The sequence below is a fragment of the Haliotis asinina genome, chromosome 11 (assembly GCF_037392515.1).
Source record: "Haliotis asinina isolate JCU_RB_2024 chromosome 11, JCU_Hal_asi_v2, whole genome shotgun sequence".
Classification (NCBI taxonomy): Eukaryota; Metazoa; Mollusca; class Gastropoda; order Lepetellida; family Haliotidae; genus Haliotis; species Haliotis asinina.
Genome location: NC_090290.1, coordinates 25,604,598 through 25,621,579, shown reverse-complemented (window position 1 = coordinate 25,621,579; position 16,982 = coordinate 25,604,598). Strand labels below are relative to the sequence as shown.

Below are 16,982 nucleotides of genomic sequence, written 5' to 3'. Positions count from 1 at the left end.
TCTATTATTTTGCCAAGGGCTCAATCATAAGGCTATAGGCAGCATTGTTTAAGTCAGAATGTTGAGTGTGTGTGCTATAGGTAAAATAAAAACCTGACATATTTGAAGACCTTCTCTCATGTATACATTGAAACTAGTATTGTGGTGAGTAGCATAGACTGCTCTTGTTTTATCAGAGTGTGTGGACAGAACACAAAGCTCCTGATGGAAGGACGTACTACTACAACAATGTCACCAAGCAGTCCAGCTGGGAGAAGCCAGACGACCTGAAGTCTGACACAGAGGTAACACTCACACCAATAACAGGACTGTGTGTGGGAAAACAATACAGTACCTTCCTGTGTACTGATATGGCCACAAATGATACATAGTGGGATTTTAGTTTGTAAGGAAGATGTTCCCAGCTGGTTTTAGATTCAGTGCTGGTTGAATTCATCATGTAGATATAATTTAGCACCTAACTGTTTTTGGGCCTGGGTCAAGACAGGCGTCTCAGTATTGTCACTTTGTACAGATGAACGGATGCCCCAGAATATATTTAGGTTGTAGATACAGAGATCAGGTATCTCTTGGAGCACACCGAAGCATGTGTGGTTTCACCTTAGGCAAGTGACTGTTCAAAATTGTCTGTGCTAACCCAGTTGTGAATTGGTACCCAGTGGGATAAGTCATGACTGTTAACCTTCTAATGCCTCACAGGCTGCTAGGATTAACCAGGGTAATAATTTGCATTTACAAACATCTTTTTGATAGTTTGAGCATTTTGCAGCCAATTAGACAATAATTATTCATGCCTAATTTCATGAAAATTTGTGATATTTGTTTAAATCTGGTAAAATACAACTAATAAGACGTGATCACCATAAAGGATGTATACATGAGATGTCCAATGTTCCTTTCTCTCATGTCATAGCTCCTGGTGTGTTTATGTTGCAGCGGTTGTTGTCACAGTGTCCGTGGAAGGAGTACAAGTCGGACAATGGCAAGGTGTACTACCATAACTCTCAGACAAAGGAGAGCAAGTGGACCAAGCCAAAGGACCTGGAGGAATTGGAAAGTAAGACTTGATGTGTAACCTAGGTAAAATGGAAAGTCTCACACACTAGAGGAAAATGACTGACATCCAGGATGAACAGTAGTTAGCACTGCTTCCCATTTCCTCAGTTCTGTGATAGTGTTTCGAACAAAAGTTAAAGCTTTAAGCAAAGGCCATTAGCTGAGTACACAGCAGAAATATTTTCAGAACTGATTGAAAACTAATGAAAGTATGATTTTATTCAGACATAAGGACATACTGTTTTTCTCTTTACCCTTGAGAATTCCATATTATGACATTAACAGCTTTGTAATGTTATGATTTCAGAAAAGCTAGCAGACCAGAAAGCCAGGTGAGTTTTCGGCAGGATTGAATGGTGTGTTCAGATTGACTAAAATTAACTCAAGAGTGAAATGTATTCATCATAAGTATAGACCAGCTAGACATGTCTGTGATGTATATAATGATATCATGGCATAAAATAGTTTAGATAAAATCCTTGTCAAATTACTTTGCGTCTGGTTGGGATGTAGGAAGGAACTGGCGCCTGCAGTGTCTGCCCCGATGCCCCAGTCTCTGCTGAAACAGTCATCCACACCATCCTCAGCCATCCAACAGGCCATGCAGGCCACCCTAGCCTCCATAGAGCTGCCTCCAGCAGCCCCGGGGGGAGCACCCCCAGCCAAGGAAGTCAAGCCAGAGGACTCAGACAGTGGGTAGGTACAGAGTGAGGTGGAGCTGTTCAAATATTACCCTTGTTTCCAGACAAGTAATCAGTAAACATGCATTCTAAGCATGTAAACAGTTTGGCATGGTGAAAGGACCATGGTCTCTAATTATGCAGATGTACTGGACCTGGCACGTTGGGATGCTTGTTTGCCCACAACCACAGAAGTATGTCAATGACAAGCAACACTTTTGTGTGTGATGTTGTTATGAATAAATGTTGATAGTGTAACACTAGAGACTAATCTCGAGCCTTTCCTTCTGCAGCTCGGATGTGGAAGAGATAAAGCAGCCCAAGAAAGAAGTCCCATTGGTTTTCAAAAACAAGAAGGAGGCTGTTGAGGCATTTAAGGCTCTACTGAAGGAGAAGGTAACAGTTTATGTACTTATTTAGTTACCTTGTGAGCTACTTGCTTGTTTTAAATGATGAGAGATGAGCAAATGAGAGCTTTGTTCCTTGGCCTTTGCCATGGTGTAAAAGGTGTAAAAGTAATCACACTGTAACTATTGCTTGCATTAAGTTCATACATTGTTACACTTACAGGCAGTATAATGAAGGTATACATGTTTTGCACCTGTGTTACAGGCAGTATGATGCAGGTGTACATATGTTGCACCTGTGTTACATGCAGTATGATGCAGGTGTATGTATGTTGCACCTGTGTTACAAGCAGTATGATGCAGGTGAATGTATGTTGCACCTGTGTTACAGGCAGTATGATGCAGGTGTATGTATGTTGCACCTGTGTTACAGGCAGTATGATGCAAGTGTACATATGTTACACCTGTGTTACAGGCAATATGACACAGGTATACATGTGTTACACGTGTGGTACAGACAGTACAACACAGGTATTCATGTGTGCACCTGTGTTACAGGCAATGTGATGCAGGTATACATATTACATCTGTGTTACAGGAGGTACCATCCAACTGTTCGTGGGAACAAGCCATGAAACTGATCATCAATGACCCACGCTATGGAGCGCTCAAACATCTGAATGAGAAAAAACAAGCATTCAATGAATACAAGACACAGAGGGCCAAAGAGGAGAAGGTATGAATACAGCTGTACTGCATTTAAACTGTAGTTACATCCAGGATGCTATTTCAGTATTACTGAGACATGTTTTCACCTTCATATCATGTGAGTGAGTGTGTGAGTTTTCACCCAGCTTTTAGCAATATTCCATCACTGCCATGGCAGGGGACACCATAAACAGGCCTCACACATAGTACCCGTGTGGGGAATCAAGCTCGAGTCTTCAGCCTGATGAACAAATCTTTTAACCACTAAGCTACTCCACCAGACCCTTCATGTCAAGGAACAGTGTGCCAGATAAGACACTATGTTACCATTGTTGTCAGTGTTACATATGTCATATTTGGGATTTCACTTTCTCAGTAAAGTACAAATTCTAGTACTTTTTTGGTTAAGTCCCATCCGGGCTTCAAACCCGCACCCTCAGAGTCAGGCACCTAATCGCCAGCACACAAAGTCAGCTGCCTAGCCCGCTCAGCCACCGCAACTTCCACTGAGTGGTGTTTATGTCATCTGCATCATGAATGGAAAACTGTAAGACATGTGGTTGTGTTATGTGGCAATGTTGTACTTTTGCTTCACCTGAAATTTCTGAACCTGTGTCGTAATGAAAGAATCACTTATTGGAGCTGTCATCTGACTGGCTCAAGATTTAATTCATTTGAGTGGGTGGTCAGAGTCGCTCAGGATTCATATAACGTAACCTCCCATGAAGGGTTTGTACATACAGTAATGTATCATAGCATAGTAAAGATTTCCTTAGATACTCCTTGAAATTGATTTCCCAATAGTTCTTAGAAAAATTATGAAACACATTATTATGCCATGCCACAAAGTGATTGGGGGATACTACTAGCTTGAGCTCTATCCATCCGTCAAAGTTGATGAGGACAGACTTTCTCAAAAACTGTTATAGACACAAAAACAGTTTGGTTTGTATGAATGTCTTGATGGAGTTTAAAAACGGAAACCGTGTTACAACTTCTTACAGTGTTATGGCCCTTGTTTCTTGATGTAGTGCACAATGTCTCCAATAGGGACAGACTTTCTCACCGAGTGTTATAGACAGGGAAACCAAATCAGATGTGGTGTGTGTTTTCGGGACATGAATGTTGTGTTGGAGAAAAACAGGAAACAATAATTAACAGAATACTGGCAAGGGATATTGATGGTCATGTCTTGTTCTTTAATCAAACTCAACATTTTCCCTTACTCTTTCTATTTTTGTTGTTAATTCAGCAGTATGTAGTAGGTTTGTACATATTCTTAATTTATCATACTCAGTTACTGAGTGTTGTTCTGTTTGCAGGATGAGCAGCGACTCCGGGCCAAACAGGCCAAGGAAGACTTGGAACATTTCCTCTGTAACAATGAGAAGATGAACTCTACAGTGAAATACTGGTAGGCTACAACACACATTATGATCAGTGATTGTTTTGTCCTGCTTGGATTGCACCTAATCTGATACAGCTGTAGTAAATCTAACTCTGCTTAGATCACTCAGTCTCAGACTGGAAACCTCAGTTAAAAATTAAATACTGTCTCATTGAAATTGCTGGTATGTAATTTTGGCCAGTTTGTTCGATCTGTTGTAATGATGGTACTGGTGGTTACTACAGGAAGGCTGACAATATGTTTGGGGACCTGGAGGTGTGGCGAGCTGTCAACGAGCGAGACCGCCGGGATCTCTTTGATGATGTGGTGCATCTACTTGCTAAGCGGGAAAAGGTAGGTCACTCTGTCTAGACAGCTGGAGGGTTAGCACCAGAGACCTGTTCATCAAACCAATGGTATAGCTGAGACAGTCATTGCTCCCATGCTTAACATGGACCTAAGATGTTCACTTTTGTTGTGATCATTTCCAAGAAATGAATGAAGTCTGTGCTTGTTTCCATTAATCTGGGGTGGTGGGGTAGCCTAATGGTTAAAGCAATAACTTGTCAAGCTGTAGACCCCGGGTTGATTCCCCACATGGGTACACTGTGTGAAGCCCATTTCTGGTGTGCCATGCTGTGATATTGCTGGAATATTGCTAAAAGCAGCGTTAAACCATACTCGCTCATGTCATTAATGTATTGAAGGTAAATGTGTGACTTACTATTACCTAAAATGTTCTTGATCATTGTCCTGTATAGGTCTGAACAAAGCCCTTAATTTGATGTAGTAAGTTTTCTATGAAGCATAGGTGGTATCAGTTCTCAACTCACTTGCATGGATATTCCACAGTCCAAACACTCTAGTTGTGACACTCACTGTGAACATCTGTATCCTGTCATTCCTCCTTCATACTTCAGGAGGAAGCCAAGACACTCCGAAAACGCAACACTAAACTATTCAATGAAATCCTTGACAGCATGCCGAGTCTGACATACTGCACTACATGGTCAGAAGCTCAGGCCATGCTGCTTGATAATCCCCGCTTCACGGAGGACCCAGATCTACAAAGTGAGTTCCAGCAGTCTTATTACCGATACAGTAAATCATATCCAGTATCATGTATATCATGTATATCATGTATATCATGTATATCATGTATATCATGTACACATATCACTTTTGCCTAGCAACCTTTGTTTCTGTGTTTCATCGTCTGTGAAGTCAAACCAAGTGAACGTGACGTCAGTGAAGACTTCAGTCACATTTGCTTACTGTGGTTTACTGCACAAATGCATGAAATTGATAATAAAGAAATTATCGCAAATGAGCAAGTATGTTGACTTCTATGAAACTCGTGAAAAAGTATGTACTGCCCGAGGGAAACTCATTACATATTTGGTGTATGACACACTTACTCATGTAATAATATCTATCATTAACATTGATGTAGAATCTGTAAAATCGTTGGCAGCTTGGGTTGAAAGTTGTGGTCTGTAAGGTGTTAAAAGGAATGGAATATGGGATCGGGGTTTGTTTTAAAGACAGGCTTTCATGTGTACTGCTTTGTTGGTTTACAGTTGTTGTAAGTGAACATGATTGAAAGATTGACTACACTGTCCCTACCGACTGCTTCCATGCTGTAGTGGATATTGAACAGAAACCGAAACACAGAAACCTTCCTAGCGTTTGGCTCCTAAACTGATTTCATGTTACTTTTCTAATGTAATCCATAAGGTAGGGCAGTAGTTACTGTTTAAACCCACAGATTTCATGAGTAATGTTTTCTTTGATCACCAATTCCAGTTAGTAAAGAGGAAAAATAGGTATTTTGGAATGGCAGAATGAGATTTGATATGTCTTCTTAAGTTTGTAATACAGAGAACAAAGTCAATTGAGTTTGCTTGCATAACCTTCTTCACACACTGTCATGTGAATACCCTCTGTTACTATAGCATTACCTCCCTTTACCCATACAGCAGTTCCTGCAAGTTCTGTAAAATGACAGATGGACAATATTAGAACACATTGTTTAGTGTCAACTTCAACTACATTTAGAGGCATTGGGCTAACAGTGTTATATTAAAAAGATATTGGTAAAGTTTTGGATAGATGTGTCTCTTATAGGATTATTCCTTAACTCTACCACATGATATTACTCACCTGTAGACATGAAATGGGGAGTTATTGTATGATACTTCCCACGTGAAGAGTGACATGGGGAGTTATTATTTGATATTACCCACATGAAGAGTGACATGGAGAGTTATTACTATGATACTACCCACATGAAGTGTGACATGGGGAGTTATTGATATTATCCACATGAAGTGTGACATGGGGAGTTATTACTATGATACTACCCACATGAAGTGTGACATGGGGAGTTATTACTATGATACTACCCACATGACATGGGACTTATTATAAGGTATTACCTACATGGAGTATTGTCGTATTACCCACATGAAAAGTGAGGGGGGTAGTTATATGATATTACCCATATGAAGAGTGACATCTGAAGTTATATGATATCACCCACATACAGAGTGACATGGAGAGTTATTATTTGATATTACCCACATGAAGAGTGACATGGGGAGTTATTACTATGATACTACCCACATGGAGAGTGACATGGGGAGTTATTACTAAGATACTACCCACACGAAGTGTGACATGGGAAGTAATTACTATGATACTACCCACATGAAGAGTGACATGGGGAGTTATTACTATGATACTACCCACATGAAGAGTGACATGGGGAGTTATTACTATGATACTACCCACATGAAGTGTGACATGGGAAGTAATTACTATGATACTACCCACATGAAGAGTGACATGGGGAGTTATTACTATGATACTACCCACATGAAGAGTGACATGGGGAGTTATTACTAAGATACTACCCACATGAAGTGTGACATGGGAAGTAATTACTATGATACTACCCACATGAAGAGTGACATGGGGAGTTATTACTATGATACTACCCACATGAAGAGTGACATGGGGAGTTATTATTTGATATTACCCACATGAAGAGTGGTATGGGAAGTTATCTTATATATCACCCTAATGAAGAGTGGTATGGGAAGTTATCTTATATATTACCCTCATGAAGAGTGACACAGGGAGATATTATTTAATATTGCCCACATGAAGAGACATGAGGAATGATTATTTGATATTACCCACATGAAGAGTGACATGGGGAGTTCTTACTGTGATATTGCCCTCATGAAAAGTGACATGGGGTGTTATTACTATGTTATTACCAACTCGGAAGAGTGACATGGGGAATTATTAATATGTTACCTACCAGGAGGAGTGACTTTGCAGAGAACTGTGAAGGAAAACCAACTAGGCAGTTACCATGTCACATCATAGATACATCAAATCACTTTCATGCCAAGTGTGAAACATCATCCATATGGACACGATGGGTGAAGTTCAGCAGTGCACAGTTGTACATATGTAAAGAAACCTGCAGAATAATGACAGAGCATTAAATCTGCCAATGTTTAAGCACAATATCAATGAAAGTCAGTTGATGTGTAACATTACTGCAAATATTGGTCGAAGTGTCACAAGGACATTCATATTGAAATTACCTTGTCTGTGATGTCATTTTGCTGAGGAAAGATAACTTAATAATGACCTCTTAAAACCATATTACTAATGATGAACATCTTAAGTTACCACTCACAGTCATACTTTGTGTACATGTATCTCAGCCTGATTTTACAAAAGCATCACATTATCAGTGTTCACGAATAACATAGATTTGTTTAGGTCAGATGGAAGTCTACAACCTGCCAGCCCCAGTGGCTGCCTGTATATTTCACAGTGACTTTGACTGAAGTAGTCATGTGTGACACGTCAAACCTGTTCGCTTTTAATAAAATTAGATAGTAATAATTTCAATGCTACTGATAAGAAACTTTAAATCTGAAATGAATGTTTATTTTTATTCTGTGGGTCCAATGAATTTTCAGTGGATCAGAAGGACATCTGAAACTGACAGGACCTAACATCCTGTTGCTTTGATACACCATTCCTGAACACTGCATAATGCCAGTAAGTTCACTGCAAATTGTGTTGCCTGACAATACAGCATGCACAAAGGCAGCACTAATTATAACCAAGTCTCTCACTTACTCAGGAAAAGTTTTAAAAGTATGCAGAGTGTTACAGTTAAGAAAATAGGAACAAATAAATACATGCTGATTGACAGATTGATTCAGATAACATAATCACATTCTATCATGTTGTCTTGCAGTAATCATGATGTAGAATTTGCACATATCATAGATATATTTTTCATGCAGTTAATAAGCCATAGAAATATATTTACTGTTAAATGTGTCACAATCTCCAAATTGGACTCAATTTTAATAATCTAAAGTTGTTTTGATTGTTTTTCACCATACCTTAGTATTTTCTTTGCTGTGTAATAGCATTTGGGATAATTTCATGATAGCAGCGTAAAGAATGCCTGTTTCTTGTTTTCTGAAATTTAATGTAGTACCATAATTAAACAGATGATATTTTTAATAATTGTATGCATACACGAGTAGACTGAGAAAGTAATTGTAAAATCATTATTGGTTGTTTGATTGACAGAATGTTGATGTGCATGTTTATTCACAAATCTTTATGTTTTGTAGTAATTCAAACACATGTTTCTCACTGACATGGACATGGAATTTGCAGGGTATGTTTCCTTTATTTGAGTGAAAATGGTTAAAATCCCAAACTTAAATGTACCCCTGATCTGTTAGGCTAACCTTGTACAATTTGTCCTGTTAACTGAATGTTTAAAAGTCCTCACGAAAAGTGAATTCAAAAGTGTTTACTTTGTATGTAGCTTTTGTTTTTTGAAAAATGATTTTTTCTGAAATACACATGGAAGATCAACTAGATTAGGATGGAACACAAGCAGGTGTTTGTTGTTTCAAATTGCTTTTGAAATTTTGTTTATATTATAGTGGTGAATAGCAGATGTATGTCTTGTCATATAACACTAAATGAACAAACCAAGTCATATATCAACTCATTATTTTAATACAGAAATAAGTCTACTGTAATATTCTGTTCGTTAAGTCCAGGTTTTCACAGTAAAAATGTGTGATATAAATTACTCAATTATCGATACATAGTCTGCCTTACCCCCATGCTTGATGTTATTAAGTATTGCTTTTGCACCAGTTATTACTGATTCAGTTATGAAGCCAGCTCTATCAAAACAAGTTTAGCATTGGTAGATGAGGAAAGATATATTTTAGTTTCTGCAATACAGCATGCAATAAAACATGCTCTAAAGTGTCATAAGGTCTTCACTGATCAGAGCAAATTATGTTTTCTTAACCTTTGATCTTTTGGTAGAACATCTTAGAAATACCAATGTGATCTATCTCAAACATCAACAAAGAAAGAACAAGCAATGACATCACCCATGTGTTCAAATTTTCTGTAATTCATTACGTTTGTTGATAAGACTGATGCTTAATAAATTATGATGTAACATGAGACAAGTTACGTGAACTGAGATGTGCGCTCAAGTTAAAGGACTCCATTTCACCATTAAAATATTTCCAATGTATTATGATGTTATTATTTCATGTGCTTTGCAATGGTATCTAAAGGAACATGGCTTTAGTATCGTATATTGGAATGGATAGGTATCCCATCAACAAAACAATGTACACATATATTGTGACTTGTCACCAAAATAGCTGTAGGACATACTTGCTGTTAGGAAAGGGAGTAATCTGATTGACATTGTCTGGTAAATAGCAGGACCAGTCTAAAGAACTGTTGGAAAAAAAACCCAGTTTGGGGGCTGTTACTCTCTATTCCTCAAATTAACACAGCTGCAAAGAGGATATGTGTCATCCTACATAACTCACTTTAGCCTAACTGGGCATTCAGTGTGATGCATAAGAGGATATCCAGAAAAGCATGTTCACGCATTAAAATTAAATCAGACAAAAAATATAAATAGCTGCTGAAAAAGATAGATAAGACTATAGATGGCACTTGGGTCACTCAGCCAGGTTAACAGTGGATCATCAACTCACCTGGCATGAAATGCATGTGCTGCCACTAGGGGGTATCTCAAAGATATTTTGTGGTTTTTCATGTGTGTTGAATATGTCTCATCTTACGTGTCTTTTTTTCATGATGTTTATGACAAGATATGTAAAAGAGCATGATACCTGCTACCCACAGAAACGCATCATATTAAATGTCTCAAAATATATAGTGGCATAACCACCTGAAGATCAACAGGACTGGATATGTGTTAGGATATATCATGTACTTCCCTACTTTAATTCATCTGTGGAATTATCATATCTTAGCTGATATCTCTATCCCCCTACCTGACGCCAACCATCATCTGCTTCACTTGTCCTGATTTTGCTTTTAAGACGACTCCTCCTGCCTGCTTCTTTTCATAGTGATAGTGAGACTCCATGGTAGCTATAGGCTTAATAGTTTCAGCATGAAAGTCATATTTTACGTCAGGTATGTCGTTTATATTGAAGCTAAGTCTAATTTCAAAATGGGCAAGTAAGAAGTGCCCTTTGTAGTAATATTTCATTGCACACTGATGTGCATGAAGTCATGGTCTGTTAAAAAGAAGTCACTTTGGACTTAGAATATGAGAGCTGTCATTCTGTATGCATTGTACGCAATCAACATGGAAGAAGGAATGAAATGAAAGTGCCTGGTGAAACTCATTTGTAATCAGATTTGTAAGACAAATGGATAAGAGTTCCAAAAGCATTGTATTCTCATCAGAAATGCAAAAGTGGATCACGTTAGGAGTTAATGGATATTTTTTGAAAAGTAAAGAACTAATATTGATTACTGTTTCAATTGTGACAAGCAGTTAGAATTAGGTTATATAAATGAGAGACTCTAATGGCAGATCAGTGCCAATAACTCTAATCATCCAGTCTATATTTGGAAAGAGAACTGTGCCAGCTGTGGGCACTGGTACATTTCCAGCAGTGGTTAGGAGGAAGGGGGTTACCACATGCCCAGGTTAACCTGGGTATCTGGGTAGCACTCTGACCTTGGTGTGTGTTGTACTTTTATATGGTCATCATGTTACCTGATCCTTGCTGTGGGGAACGACTGGGTTAATGTACAGTAAATAATGACAGTCTCGTATGGTCATTGTGTTACCTGATCCATGCTGTGGGGAACGACTGGGTTAATGTACAGTAAATAATGACAGTCTCATATGGTCATTGTGTTACCTGATCCTTGCTGTGGGGAACAACAGGGTTAATGTACAGTAAATAATGACAGTCTCATATGGTCATTGTGTTACCTGATCCATGCTGTGGGGAACAACAGGGTTAATGTACAGTAAATAATGACAGTCTCGTATGGTCATTGTGTTACCTGATCCATGCTGTGGGGAACAACAGGGTTAATGTACAGTAAATAATGAGAGTCTCATATGGTCATTGTGTTACCTGATCCATGCTGTGGGGAACAACAGGGTTAATGTACAGTAAATAATGACAGTCTCATATGGTCATTGTGTTACCTGATCCTTGCTGTGGGGAACAACAGGGTTAATGTACAGTAAATAATGACAGTCTCATATGGTCATTGTGTTACCTGATCCTTGCTGTGGGGAACAACAGGGTTAATGTACAGTAAATAATGACAGTCTCGTATGGTCATTGTGTTACCTGATCCATGCTGTGGGGAACAACAGGGTTAATGTACAGTAAATAATGACAGTCTCATATGGTCATCATGTTACCTGATCCATGCTGTGGGGAACAACAGGGTTAATGTACAGTAAATAATGACAGTCTCATATGGTCATTGTGTTACCTGATCCTTGCTGTGGGGAACAACAGGGTTAATGTACAGTAAATAATGACAGTCTCGTATGGTCATTGTGTTACCTGATCCATGCTGTGGGGAACAACAGGGTTAATGTACAGTAAATAATGACAGTCTCGTATGGTCATTGTGTTACCTGATCCATGCTGTGGGGAACAACAGGGTTAATGTACAGTAAATAATGACAGTCTCATATGGTCATTGTGTTACCTGATCCTTGCTGTGGGGAACAACAGGGTTAATGTACAGTAAATAATGACAGTCTCGTATGGTCATTGTGTTACCTGATCCATGCTGTGGGGAACAACAGGGTTAATGTACAGTAAATAATGACAGTCTCGTATGGTCATTGTGTTACCTGATCCATGCTGTGGGGAACAACAGGGTTAATGTACAGTAAATAATGACAGTCTCATATGGTCATTGTGTTACCTGATCCTTGCTGTGGGGAACAACAGGGTTAATGTACAGTAAATAATGACAGTCTCGTATGGTCATTGTGTTACCTGATCCATGCTGTGGGGAACAACAGGGTTAATGTACAGTAAATAATGACAGTCTCGTATGGTCATGTTGCCTGATCCTCGCTATGGGGAACAACTGGGTTAATGTACACAGTAGTAAATAATGACAGTCTTGGGGACTCTCTCCACATTGCTGTGGAGACTTTAATGAATGAATGACTCTAATGGATGACTGACTAGCGTATGACTGACTCTGATGCTAATATATGATTGACTATTGGATGACAGGTTTTAATGGATGACGGACTCTAATGGATGACTGATGCTAATATGTGACTGATTCTAATGTGTGACTCACTCTAATGGATGACTGACAAATGTATGACTCACTCTACGCTAATGTATGATTGACTGATACTGATGGATGACTGACTAATGTAGGACTGACTAATGGATGACTTAATTATGACTGACTCTGACCGATGATTGACTTCCGCATGACTGGCTTTAATGGATGAGTGACTCAAATGGATGATTGACTTCCACATGACTGGCTTTAATGGATGAATGAATCTGATGGATGATTGACTTCCGCATGACTGGCTTTAATGGATGAGTGATTCAAATGGATGATTGACTTGCGCATGACTGGTTTTAATGGATGAGTGACTCAAATGGATGATTGACTTCCACATGACTGGCTTTAATGGATGAGTGACTCAAATGGATGATTTACTTCCACATGACTGGCTTTAATGGATGAATGACTCAAATGGATGATTGACTTGCGCATGACTGGCTTTAATGGATGAGTGACTCAAATGGATGATTGACTTGCGCATGACTGGCTTTAATGGATGAGTGACTCAAATGGATGATTGACTTGCGCATGGCTGGCTTTAATGGATGAATGACTGATGGATGATTGACTTCCGCATGACTGGCTTTAATGGATGAGTGACTCTGATGGATGATTGACTTGCGCATGACTGGCTTTAATGGATGAGTGACTCTAATGGATGATAGATGCTAATGGCTGACTGACTGTAGAGGATATTTCTGTATCAGATATGGACAAGGAAGATGCCCTGGTCTGTTTTGAGGACCACATCCGCATGCTGGAGCAGGAGTATGACGACGAGCGGGAGCGGGAGAGACGGAGGATGAAGCGTCAGCAACGCAAGAACAGGGAGAGCTTTGTGGTAGGTTACTTTCACCAAGTATGTCTGACTCATGCCGAGTATTCAGTGGTCTTAGAAGAAAACTTGAAACTCTGTGTGCTGGTCACCATGAAGCAATGTGACAGTCACAGGATGTCAGAAAAATATCTCATACAAGCTTTGTTTTGGAAGTTCATGGGTAGCGTATCCTGGGAAAGTATTCCACAATGTAGAAATGGAGGTATTTCTCACTGTTGTCTCATTTTACCAAGTGGAGAGCCACTGTTTTCGAGAAATAGGGCACCAAACATATCATTAAAAAAGTGACTGTTTATATCAGTTTTTTAGTTATATGAAAATATCTAAAAAATAGATGAGAGCTTGTTAAATCACTATAGTGTTGGCTTCCACAACATCAGGACATTGTGCATGTGTAAGCTTTCGTTGTCATTAGAATAAACTTATTTCAGTTGAATACTTGTATTATTTGAATAGTAAGATCAGGGGAAGTTTAACATTAACAGGAGTAGTAGTAGCATCAATAGATCAGTTTTAACCATGTATTGGTTGAGGATTAACACCATGAGTAGTAACATCAATAGTTCAGTATCAGTCGTATATGAGTGGAAGTTTAACATCAACATCAACAATAACATCATCAGTAACATCAGTAGTAAAATGGAACCTTTATACATACAGCCATATAACAGAGTTATGTTGAGAGTTACCTTGTCATGATAGGGTTAGAGTGACACACTTTCTGTCTGCATATCAGTCCAGATAGAATGTATACTACAAACAAAAATATATGGGAACACCCTAAATTAGATAGTCATATATAAACTGAATTTTGGTGAGGTCATTTATACTTTTTGATAAATGTACCTTTTTGTGTGCTTAAAGGGCACTTTAGAAATTGCAGTGAAATAATATTTGTTGACTTTGACTGATAGGAAACATTGTCAAAAACAAAAAAACAAGGGTGTTGAAACACACCAGGACCATGTTTGATTCAAACACACAAACACATCATGTGGAAGACAAAACTTCATGTGCAGGTTATGGCAACATTTATTTAAAAGAAGCAATAGACAGTATTGTGGCCTTAAGGATGTCCCACCTGCCACAAGCTGTTGTAGGTTAGAATCTTAGATGTCTCACCTGCCCCACCCTGTCTGTAGGCTCTGATGTCCCACCTGCCCCACCCTGTCTGTAGGCTCTGATGTCCCACCTGCCACACCTTGTTGTAGGTTAGAATCATAGATGTCTCACCTGCCCCACCCTGTCTATAGGCTCTGATGTCCCACCTGCCCCACCCTGTTGTAGGTTAGAATCTTAGATGTCTCACCTGCCCCACCCTGTCTATAGGCTCTGATGTCCCACCTGCCCCACCCTGTTGTAGGTTAGAATCTTAGATGTCACCTGCCCCACCCTGTCTGTAGGCTCTGATGTCCCACCTGCCCCACCCTGTTGTAGGTTAGAATCTTAGATGTCTCACCTGCCCCACCCTGTCTGTAGGCTCTGATGTCCCACCTGCCCCACCCTGTTGTAGGTTAGAATCTTAGATGTCTCACATGCCCTACCATGTCTGTAGGCTCTGATGTCCCACCTGCCCCACCCTGTTGTAGGTTATAATCTAAGATGTCCCACCTGCCCCACCCTGTCTGTAGGCTCTGATGTCCCACCTGCCCCACCCTGTTGTAGGTTAGAATCTTAGATGTCTCACCTGCCCCACCCTGTCTGTAGACCTGGATGTCCCACCTACCCGACCTTGAGGCCTTGATGCCCCATCTGCCCTGTCTGTAAGCCTAGATGGCATTCCTACACCACACTGCATGTATGCCTAGATATCTCACCTGTTCACCCTGCCTATGGCCTGAATGTCCCACCTGCCCCAACCTACCTGTAGGCCTAGATGTCCCACCTGCCCCACCATGTCTGCAGTCTTAGATGTCTCCCCTGCCCCACCCTGTCTGTAGCCATTTCAAACATTTTACCTGCTCATTCTCCATGATGCTTGCATACTTTCAAAAGCATTATACAACTTTTCACAATCTTGTGTAAGTGTGGAAGATCACATTAGGCCTTCTTTAAACATGAAGCTCACATGCAATGATATAAATGAAATACTTTTCAAAGCAACTGGAAACCAACTCACTCACTGCAACTTCTGCTTCTGCGTTACATCAGTCAGTGACTGTTGAATTAGACCCATCACGCAACAGAACCCTTTCTTGTACAGAAGTGTTGCAGTGCCATTTTTTACCATTGATTGGTACAAGAATGGTGTTACTCAGTCACATGTACAACAAATCAATAAGTCCAAAAGACAGTTCTAATTATTCCAAAAAATACTCTGTCGTCTTTATAGACACATTCAAGTCACAGAAGAGGAGAATGTTCTCATCCTTTCAGGAGAGAAAAACGTATATAAATTTGAAGCCTGCCAGGACTGATGACAGTTTTATGTGTGTAATCACTATAATTGTTGCAAAAGTTGCACTCGCTTCCTGCGCCTGTAGATGCCGTCAGATTAAATATGCGGTGGTGCATGAACAAAGAAGAAGGACAGAATTAAATTATCTGTAGCTGCACCTGCTCTTGTAATTAAAGGAATAAGGTCCTGGCGTTGTCTTGCACAGTCCTGTGGTACCAGATCATGCTAGCATGTTGGAGGCAGACTGCCAGTGATATACATCATGCTCATACACCTCCATCACACACCTCAGTGTGCCCCAGTGTTCACACTGACACTCATTCTGCTACGTGGAATAGATACCTGCCACATTCTTTTTGTCTGCTTCCGTCTGGCCACCATTTGAAACTTTGTGGCTTGCAAGATTAAACAGCTGTCTTAATCTGAATAAAGGGATGTCTGTCTTTAAGAGGTATATAAACTGTAGAGAAAATGTATGGCAGAATTGTTGTGTGGTACATAATTTTTGTTGAACACTTTCATTTTGTTTATCTTCAAATTATTGATAAGGAAATGATTTTGTATTTTGCATTGTAAGATGCTTCGGTACAACTTCAAAGATGCTGACAGTACTTCATCAGATAATAGTGTGCACTTTTTGCATTGTATCACAATGTGGTGGCCTCACTGCACCATCCTCGTAATCGAACAATTGCATTGTGTCACACTAAAACCGATGTCACGATGCATGTCAGTTGTCATCACCTCTTACATCCTCCTACAGTAAAATAATCAGTTGCATCTCGTTTCTTGGTTTGCAGTTGTGTCACTCAGCTACCAACACCTGGTGGGAACATTACGTTTATGTTTTCCAACGGATAAA

At 39.6% G+C, this 16,982-nt stretch overlaps 1 protein-coding gene across 2 annotated transcripts in view; it reads left to right on the top strand.

Moving 5' to 3' along the window:
• The window catches only part of LOC137256254 (pre-mRNA-processing factor 40 homolog A-like), a 40,958-nt gene that overhangs the window by 11,773 nt on the left and 12,203 nt on the right, over window positions 1-16,982 (top strand). For both annotated transcript variants that reach the window (XM_067793986.1, XM_067793984.1), the window contains exons 6-15: window positions 177-284; window positions 937-1,057; window positions 1,364-1,388; window positions 1,570-1,752; window positions 2,030-2,132; window positions 2,682-2,819; window positions 4,114-4,205; window positions 4,424-4,532; window positions 5,099-5,249; window positions 13,592-13,725. In XM_067793986.1, the coding sequence (XP_067650087.1) occupies window positions 177-284; window positions 937-1,057; window positions 1,364-1,388; window positions 1,570-1,752; window positions 2,030-2,132; window positions 2,682-2,819; window positions 4,114-4,205; window positions 4,424-4,532; window positions 5,099-5,249; window positions 13,592-13,725 (1,164 nt within the window). The remainder of the gene's footprint in view (window positions 1-176; window positions 285-936; window positions 1,058-1,363; window positions 1,389-1,569; window positions 1,753-2,029; window positions 2,133-2,681; window positions 2,820-4,113; window positions 4,206-4,423; window positions 4,533-5,098; window positions 5,250-13,591; window positions 13,726-16,982) is intronic.